The sequence below is a fragment of the Acyrthosiphon pisum genome, chromosome X (assembly GCF_005508785.2).
Source record: "Acyrthosiphon pisum isolate AL4f chromosome X, pea_aphid_22Mar2018_4r6ur, whole genome shotgun sequence".
In the NCBI taxonomy this organism is placed as follows: Eukaryota; Metazoa; Arthropoda; class Insecta; order Hemiptera; family Aphididae; genus Acyrthosiphon; species Acyrthosiphon pisum.
Genome location: NC_042493.1, coordinates 118,696,088 through 118,706,448, shown reverse-complemented (window position 1 = coordinate 118,706,448; position 10,361 = coordinate 118,696,088). Strand labels below are relative to the sequence as shown.

General features: G+C 26.9%; 2 protein-coding genes across 2 annotated transcripts in view; one reads left to right on the top strand and one right to left on the bottom strand.

Annotated features, from left to right (window-relative positions):
- LOC100302371 (uncharacterized) overlaps positions 1-10,361 on the bottom strand; it is a gene marked incomplete at its 5' end in the record, with an annotated part of 33,091 nt that overhangs the window by 6,146 nt on the left and 16,584 nt on the right. Inside the window, 2 exon segments of the mRNA NM_001162876.1 lie at positions 7,049-7,072; positions 8,827-8,835. Of these exon segments, the coding sequence (NP_001156348.1) occupies positions 7,049-7,072; positions 8,827-8,835 (33 nt within the window).
- Positions 765-2,592, top strand: LOC100569066 (RAD50-interacting protein 1). Its single transcript, XM_016802562.2, has 5 exons — positions 765-1,171; positions 1,365-1,579; positions 1,839-2,004; positions 2,065-2,198; positions 2,270-2,592. Exons 1-5 carry the CDS (start codon positions 1,115-1,117, stop codon positions 2,394-2,396), a joined length of 699 nt encoding a protein of 232 aa, XP_016658051.1. The 5' UTR covers positions 765-1,114; the 3' UTR covers positions 2,397-2,592.

Genomic DNA, 10,361 nt, shown 5'->3' with positions numbered 1-10,361 from the left:
ACAAGATTTAGTGGCCCACGATTGGCCCATTAATTTTTTAGTGAATCATTAAATTTATTAAATTGTTTATGCAACCCAGCGGAACAAAAGTACATAAAGATATAATTTTTAGTTTTATGGAAATATAACAAATAAAGAATTTATAAAAAAAATGCGTATTTATAGCAGGTATTTACATAGATAGTATTAATTTTATTAATAAATAATAAATTGCTTATTTTTTATGAATTAGAATTATGAAGTATTATGAAAATATAGAGATTTATTAGTTATTATTAATCTAAAAATTCAAATTATTACCAATATCTTCAATTATACAAATAACGGTGTTACCTAGACCAATACTTTTTAAAAATATTAATTCTGTTGGACAAATTTCTTCAATTGCTCTAGTTATACTTTCTTGTACTAAACTGTCTGAAGTAAACTCTTTTCCTTCTTTTTTCAATATGCATGAAACACAAAAACTAACCTTTTTAGAAGCTTTAATTATATTATTTTGTATTTCAAAAAAATACAATTTTGTGGTAAATGAAAAATTATTTTTAAGTAGTTAATTACAATAAAAATTAAAATAAAATAAAATTATTCCTTAATTACCAAGTGAATTTTGAAATAGTTATCATATGTTTGGTTTCTTAGTAACTTAAAATATTGCACTCTTATATACCAATACTTTCTATGCAAATTAAACATACTATTTTGTTACCTGAATAAATTGCCTATAATATTCCAACTCAATCTAAAACTGATATTCTTTTCTCTTCTCATCATGATATCTTCAATTAGCAACTTGAAAATTGAACATTTTAACAGAACTAATATTATCTGAGATAAGTCAATAAGAATACGCACCAACAACTTGTTATATTAGAATACATATTTTTAGATTATTTATTGTCTTGTTGGTAATAACTTGTTCGTGATCCATAGTTTGGAGACCCCTTACCTACAGTATAGATTATACTTATTCAATAACCTAGTTTTTTTATTCTAACAAATAAATAATTTTGTTTTAAGACTTCAGTTTTTAAAACTGCAAACTGACCTATTGGAAGAATTTAGACAAAATATAATTGATGGTGACATTGAATCCAATGAACATTTGTCAGAAATGTTGTGTACATTGCATTATATATCATACACTCTTTATAATTGGGGAACAAATATGGTTTGTGAACATAAAATAAATAATAATTATTAAGTGTAAAAAACATGCCTTGAACAAAATTAGAATATTAATTTAAGTTTTGTTTTTGAATTTATGAAATCAAGCAACTTATTTTATACATATTTTTATAATTTTTGGCTATTTTATGAATTAACAATTAAAAATTACAATGTTTTTATATAATTTGTTTTAGCACTTTTTATCTTTATTGAACTATAAATGTGAATTAGAAAACGAAGTGAGAAGTAGGAGTGAAAGTGAATTTACAGAAGTATTAGAAACTGCTGACACAGTATTTGACGATTCAATAAGATTATACAATTTGGGAATAGATAATTTACTCAACTGTTTAACAGAAAATATTATGACTAAAGTTAAATACATTTCAAAACAATATAAACGTGATAGGTAAATATAAGTTTTAAATATTCTAAGAGAAAATTTTTTTTTTTAAATGTGAATCAATGATAATAATTTGTAATATTATTTACATTTTAAACTTGTATTAGTATTACCTGTTCATAGTTATAAATATAATTAATATATTGTACTGTTATACACTATGTTAATACAAAATACTTGATAACATAATGGATAATGATTATAGGCAGGAATGACTAATACATTTTATAATCAATTAAATTTAACTTATAAAATATATTTTTAGATGGCATATAATGGATTCCTTAATTGATGAAAATAAGTACAGTATTACAGACAGTGGTTGGGTGATGTATGAAACATTTACCGAAAATTTGAATACATTAAATAAAAGTTTACCTACTTCTTTGTTTAATAAATGTTGGCCAATATTAGCTACTAAGATGTCAACGGTTAGTGTAATATTAGTAAGTTATTTAAATGAAGTTAATGAATCCATTTTATTCCTATAGTTTCTTTTCAATGAAGTTTTGTTAGCCAATATGTTCAACAGAGGTGGTGCCCAACATTTTCTATGTGATGTACGATATAAACTTCTACCCATTTTCTCAAAATATACAGCTAAACCTAGTATTTATATTGAACGGTAAAAAATAATAACGTTTAATTTGCTATCAAAAAATAAGTATTTATTAATGTAGTTATAATAATTTTTAGGTTATTAGAAGCTTGCAGAGTTCTAAATTTTGAACCTAATTTTAAACCAGTTATATTAAAACGGAATGAAGTATCAGAAATATTACTGCGTCGTATTGAACACGGAAATGCGCTTGAATTGGGATAATTTAAATTAAGTTTGTTTAATGATATTATGATCAATATGAATTTGCTGAATATATATTAGCTGTTATGTTTGTTTTAAAAATAAATATATTTGTATTATGTTAATTGATTAGAATTTATATTTTACTCCTTCAAACAATGTAAACCGATGTAATGTGACAATACTTTTTCAGAAAATATATTGATGTACATTTGTATATTTGATTTCCAATCACATTTTCATCTTTACCACCCAAAAATAATTACTTTATATAATATTGTTAATAAATGCTGTAGTTAATAGAACACAAATTAACCCAATTCCTATTTTCTTGTTACTTTTCTGCTTTTGTGTTCAAAATTTTAAGTATCTTCTCAAGTGGTCCTTTAACTGATTACATTTTACTATTAATATAAACTGTTAACAAATTTAAATAAACTATATACAAACTACAAAATATTTTAATTTATTTATATTATATTCGGGATGTATTTAATTGATACAATATGTAAATTAACATTGATTATCAATATGTTTATGGCCTTCCAGTGATCCAGGTGTTGGTGGTTTTTTAATAATCAGTTGAAGACAATTTCAACAGTAAATATAATGATAGTTTATTTCAATTTAATTTATGCAAAAATTATAAAAGTGTACAAGTCATGTCTGTGTGAGTGGCATAAGGTGCTCAGGTCTCAACTGCTATGGTATATCTAAATATGCTGTACTCCGGACTCCTTTATAAATTATGTTTGATCTGTTGACTTGGACCTTGAATTGTTTGAGTTTGCTGGTGTCTTTGGGTGTGTTTGTGGAAAATTGTTTTTGTAAAAGATGCAATCATCTGGCTTCGTGGCTATTTTATTTCAGTACCCCAATTTTATAAAGACAACTGGTGCACGATTAATTATTTTAATAACTAGTATAGTTGCCTATGAATCTAGTGATTTATTTAATAGTTTTTGCTACTCGGTACTACAGTTTATACATTGTGTAAGGTTGAGACTATTAATCATGTATTATGTGTTCAGTATTCTATCTATTCGTTATAATCACTTTTATGAAATTGTAGAATTTGAAACATCATAAGCTAACTGAATGTCGTGCGAGGCACACACGTCGCTTATGATAGGACAACCCCTCACGCTATAAATATATATAAAAACATTATTTAATACGTAACACCAATAAATAACCATTTTAATATAGTAGTGAGTACTACTATAGAATAATAATGCACTGTATAGGTACCATTTATACACCACATAACACATCAAAATTCAAAATACAGTTGAATTAATTTTGATGATAATTATAGTAAGTATATTCATTAAAAACTTGTAAGTACATTACTCAAATATAGTGTAGAATCAACAGATAGTAGACTCGAACTTATAAATAAAGTAATACACCAGTACCTATACACTATTACCTATAATAGTTCACTTCATCTGAAAAAAAAGGAAAATATTTTTAACTGTTGCAAAATGTCTACATTTAGAAAAAAAGCATATTTGTTATTTACAATAAGTATTTTCTACAAAGTATTTCCAATTTTTTGATACATTAATATTTCTCAAATTCTTCAACCAAGTATTGACTCTCCTCATTGTAATAATAACAGATTGTATATTAGTTACTAAAAATATTTATATTGATTATATATAATATATTACATGTTGTAGTTAATACCTATTATCTATGTATAGGATATTATATAATATATAGAATTATCCAAAACTACCTATTTAAATATATTATGTAGGTGCCTACCTATACTTAATCATAATTTTCTTTTCTTTAGAAAATTAGAACTGTATGAAAAATAAAGACTAGAAATATTCACGATTTCATTTGTCTTGTTCAAATTGTCATAGAAGTTAGTGCAAATTTTTTATCGTGGCAAGTGCAAGTGAGGTGTTTTCATGCAAACTGTGTTAGGTAGGTACCTATTTCTAAAAACCATTTTTTCAGAAATATTGATTTTCTGTTGCGAACGATCCAGACAAGTTAGGAAATATGTGTGGGTAACTTTTAAAAATGAAATACTTATTATTAGAAAAGGGAAATGATTTAAAAATAAAAATAATACATTATTTTAGCATATTTTAAAGGGTTTTTTTGTTGTTTTGATTTGCTGCAAAATATGTAATTTCCATTTTCCAGAAATAATACGTTTTGAAAAAATATATGGTTATAGTTTGTTTTGTTAAATCTTTTATCGAAACATATTATTTTCATACATTTTAATATTTTTCTAAACAATATTAAAAAAATATGATTTATATACGATTTTGTATTATATTTTTCTATAGGTACTTGGCATTAAGTAACATAAAGTATTAAAGTAATATTTTGAAATGTATAACGGGCACATGGAAAATATTTATTTATATCAAACTAATATAATACATGAATAAAACAATAAATAAGCATTGTTAAATTCAAAATGACGTATGGTACATTATGAACATTCACGGTTCTTTATGAGACTGGGGTCTACAGAATTTATAGTTCGTAGGACTATAGAACTGACTTGTGTATAGCAGTTCATTGTGGATGACATCCACTGGATGTAGGTACCTAATGTGTAAGTATCGGACAATATTATAAAACAAATAAAAAATATTTCATACAATTCAACGAATAGGTAGGTAGTGTATTCTTTATTGCTTATAGTGCCCTAGTAGGTAGATTATAGCATTTAGCATTAGTTATCCCATACAATTTAACAATATGTTCTACCTATGATGTACCTATTTTAACATACTGCCAGCCAATATTAAGGGGGCACGGGGGCCATGGCCCCGGGCCCACAACGGATATCAAACAATTGTAGCCCCCTAGCGGGGTACGTTTCCTATGATATAATATGCGTAATATTATTATTATGCTATCGTAATAATATTACCGTCATTTTTACCAAGGTGATAGATAAGGAATTGGGATTTATGCAGGGCTGTTAGGTTTATTTAAAATACAATGTCGTAAGCATGTTTAAATGTTTTAAACGTTTTGTTAATCGTTTAAAATGGATAAAAAAATGATATGTTTAAAACAGTGTAAAATCCAAGTGAATAGGTATTGTGTTTCTTTAAAAAAAACTATTTTTTTTTTTCAAAAATGAAAAAATACACCAACTCTGAATTTATGGGAGTACTACGGTATAGATTATGCAAATGCTTATTAAGTAGCCAAGTATAAAGACGCAGGTAGGTACTGACAAGTGACAAGTTATAATCAAATTTAAGGGGCCTCAACTACCATGTCTTTTTTTGTCAAAAACTACTGTTTCTAATTCCAACGATAGGTACGTGTCGAAAATTATAACGATTTTCATTCTGAAAAAATATTCGGACTATCCGTAATATACTAATATATACAAGGGAACTATCGAGCCACATTTTTAATTTTTATAATTTAAATTGCAATAAAAATTGTAAAAAAATCAAAAAAAAAATCAGAATTCCCAACTTAAATATTTAATTAACTAAATACAATTGTAAAAAGCAGGTAAGTGGATGTCGCTCTGCTGTAAAGTAGATTACAAGTGGGTCATTGTATAATGGTTGTATTAGACTTGAATTCAATGATATAATATCATTGTATAAGAAAAACGATTCTGAGCGGAGACGGTTTGTCAGTCTGGATATTTTATATTTTGTTATTATTTATTTTATCATGTAAGTTGAATTAATATTAAAATATTATAATTTTTTATTCGTTTCTATGGTGATAAACAAAGCGTAAGAAATTAAAATCCCATTTTAGCTGTTAATTAATACATTAATCAATATATCATTGTGACGTTGTAGGTAGGTACCAAAACCAAACATCCAACAAGTAAACTTAAATGTAACAGATCAATAGATAACGGGCAGATTGTAGTGCTTAGAAAGTGGACACTACAAATAAAACCCTTATCACCGACAAAAGGGACGATCCAAATTAAGCATACGATCACTTATTAAGAAATCGACACGTATTGTAACGGCCAGACGAACGACATGTGCCTTTGTTATATTCCGCCAGAGAAATTAATGGCCGGAAAAGGTCTTTGCAACCGTAGAGAAAACTAGTGTGGGGAAGCGCGAAAACCTTCCGATAAAGCCGCCCGCCACTCTCTGGCCAAAATCTCAGGATAACCGCGTCGTCCTTTTCGTTAGCGCATGCGTACCAGCCATCTCATCAACAACCTCTCGATACCAAACCCTGCGATCGACAACTGGACTTCTTTTAATCCGTGTGTATAAATGTATAATATTACTTCAATTCCCGCGTATTATTAGTACCTATTTTTTTGACACCAATTCCTATAACAACCACCTGCGAGGCAGGTAAGAGTTAAGGCACGTATTGTAATATAATATATTATATAGGTATGTTACCGTCAATTATGTAAATTAGGTAATTTTTTTTTATCTCGTTTGGGTGTCTTTGTTATGTCTTCCACAGATAAATAATTATAAACCGTATACCCTGTGTACTGTGTAGTATATCATAGTAGGTACAATTATACTATATTCCATTGTTATAAACTGTTAACTGATAAATAACTAGTTGCAGGCTTTCAGAAAACAAGTTATCTCTATAAATAATAAACAGCAAACTTTCGGTTGCAACTTCCAGACGTGCCGATCCATAAAGTCCGTTGAAGTATTAAACTTATTATCGTTATCAATGATCATGTAAACTGCGCTTTACTCGATTATTTTACTATAGTTGTTCATGGATTTCACAAGCTATATTATGCTATAAACTTATAACTTATTGGACATGGCTACAATACATGTAACATGTCCACATTTATAAACACACATCATTCATCAAGCGGAAATACAATATTATGTTTTAAATATTAAATACAACAGTTGAACAGTCGTATAGAGGCTGCATTACTTTATTAAAAGAACACGTCATAATTTATATCATAAAGTGTTATTTTTTAGATTCTGAGCGGAGTGATGAATGTATTGATTTTACAATGATGCCTGTGTTTTTTTTTAGAGATTTTCATGCTCTTCTGAGTTATACATTTCGTAAATTATTTTCTACGGGAATAAATGGAACAAAGAATTTTGAAATGGTCGCACTTGACAATTTTAAAATATGGACATGTCTTATTGTTGCTCAAGGTCTTCAATTAAAATATATTATTCCATGGGACATGAAGCTTTTTCGTATATTTTTATAACCTAACTTAACCTAATAAATTATATCAATATATATTATTAGGTATAATCAATAAATATTAATAAATTATTACATGCAATATTTTTGGGAACAATTAAATCAACCTACCGTATTACAATTAATAGTAAAATAATTGATGATACCATAATTAATATATCATAATAGGTCCCTATACTTATAGTAGTTATTAATATAGACTGACATACCTATACCGCTAACGAATCGTATTTCGTATGCGATGATTTGTTATTGAATTAAAATGTAACACAAAGAATAAAACGTCAAAGATACATACTAGGTACATAAATACATTACACATTACAGTAACTATATAATAACAAGGTGTATAGGCGGAAATCCATCAAGGGGCTTTGATCCCACACAACTAAAATACTGTTTATATTTTGCTAATTAATGATTTTTGATCACTGTACCGTCCTAGTATTGGTAGATATATCGTATGTATATATATATATGTATACATATACCTACATTATACCTATATATGAATGACATTCATTAACAAACCTTATTATACAGTGTCATATGGCCACATCGTTTATTTCGCTGTAATTATATGTTCATAATTTGTGATTCAACACAATTTTTTTATTATTTGCATAATTTCCTCCTTCAAAAAAACCAGGCCCGTATTTAGGGGGCAGGGTGGGCCATTGCCCCTCCTGGTAAAACTTGGGGGTCGGTATATTTTCATGAACTTCTTTTATCATCAAGCCAACATAGTTATAACTTTGAAATTATGTAAAATGTTTTTTTGCTTTATGTTTTGTGATTTGGTGGAGATTTCTCCAAAGTTTATTTTAGCATAATATTCTGTCCAATCTATTTTTATACTAACAATAATAACTCCTTGGATAATAAATAACTGCATGATTGTAGCCCGCAGCTAGCGTTGTTGTAAAATATAAGTAAAACACAACATAGTAATAATAATGTTTATTTTACTTTTACGTAATACGTAAGACGTCTTGATTAATAAAATTAAGATCAGAAAAAATGCAATTAAAATAAATAATACATTTTTTTCAGTTGATAATTTATTTTTATGATATGAGTATAAACCATAACTACTCGGTACCAAAGGTACTATAGATTCTTTCAAATTAATATGTGAAATAATTTTTTTTTACAATAAGATAAAAATATTAAAAGCTTATATAGAAATCATTGTAATATTGTATTTATTATTATTTTACTTATACTTTTTTTTATAAAAATTATAATATGTTTATTTAACATTGGTTTTCCTAGACATTTAAGAGATAACTAATAAATGAAAATATGAAATATTGGAAGGAATGCAGTTTAGCTGAAAATCGATTCTCGTGAATTATTTTCTTCAAAATTTGTGTTTTCCACGCTTTATAATGGTACTGTAAAAAAAGTCTGTCAAATTTTCTGTAGAAGTTATAGGAATAAAAAAAACTTCAAAACCTTAAAAACGTATTACTTATTAAAATACCAAAAATAACATTTTTGATTTTTTTAGATTTTGAGTGAAACGACGAATGTATTGATTTTACAATGATGTGTGTTTTTTTATTTTTTTTTTATTTTTATGTCTGTTATCACGGTTTGGACAGTAAAACTGCTTCGATTTTCTTCAACAGTACCTTGTTTGATGGAAAAGTGAATCTAGTTGGTGCATTCGGGAGGTCAATTTCCAATAGTTTTCAAAAGCGCCGTGAAAAACAAAAGAAAAATTAAGGAAAAACGAGAATTTTTACATAAAATTGAATTTGGTTTTTGGTGTAACTTTAAAAAAATGACCGTAGATACATGAAATTTTATCTGTTGGGCCAAAAAGTGTAAAAATTGAATACAAAGCTCCTGATATATTGTTACGATATCAGTTGAAAAATATTAAAAATACATTGGCACAATTTTTTTTTATAAGTATTTAAAATTCGAATTTTGACAAAATTTATCAAATTTTAATTTGAATAATTATTTTGTAGTTAAAAATTTATAAAATTTTCAACTTTTGTATCTAAGAATTGAAAATTTAGAAGAAGATTCCACGTAAGTAATTAATTCTTTTACAAAAAATCTAAAAAATACATTTACACAGTTTACTTTTATAGTCATTTTAAGTTCAAATTTGGACGAAATTACATATTGTGTAACGCGTTATAAGTACCTAATGGATATTGTGATATGATTAATTTGGAATTTATTATAGGTAGGTACCTACCTATTATATGTAAATTTTTTTTTAATACCATATATAATATTATGTCTTATACCTAGACTGACATACCGTCTCCGCTCAGAATCGTTTTTCTTATACAATGATATTATATCATTGAATTCAAATTTAATACCATCCATTTATACAGTGACCAACTTGTAATCTACTGTACACTGTACAGCAGAGCGACTTGCCCACCTTTTTTTTTTTTAAATGTGAGTTTTTTATTCTTATAATTATGGTGAGATCAGAAATGACCTATTGTACTTACTGTATATTATATTGTTAATAAAGCAATTTAATAAAAAAAAACCCCCGATGGATGGGAATTCGGAAACTTGTGTATAACATTGAAATTAAGTCCGACCGACAAATTCTATTTGCATCACTAATTGTTCTTAACTCGTTGAAAACAAAGGTTTCAAAAATAAAAATGTTCAAGATTTAATCATATTTATGAGTCATAAATTATGACCCAAAATAATATTTGCCTTACATTTTAAGAAATTACTTTTTGGGGGGTGGAAAAATATGTTGCCCTGGGGCACAAAATGTTCAAATACGGCCCTGAAAAGAACTTT

Bases quoted from the DNA above. Each gene is read 5' to 3' on its own strand.
- LOC100569066 (XM_016802562.2), top strand. From the start codon at position 1,115: ATGTTGTGTACATTGCATTATATATCATACACTCTTTATAATTGGGGA. The intron at 1,172-1,364 runs GTTTGTGAACAT...AATTTGTTTTAG, and splicing joins ATAATTGGGGAACAAATATG to CACTTTTTATCTTTATTGAA. The intron at 1,580-1,838 runs GTAAATATAAGT...ATATATTTTTAG, and splicing joins AAACAATATAAACGTGATAG to ATGGCATATAATGGATTCCT.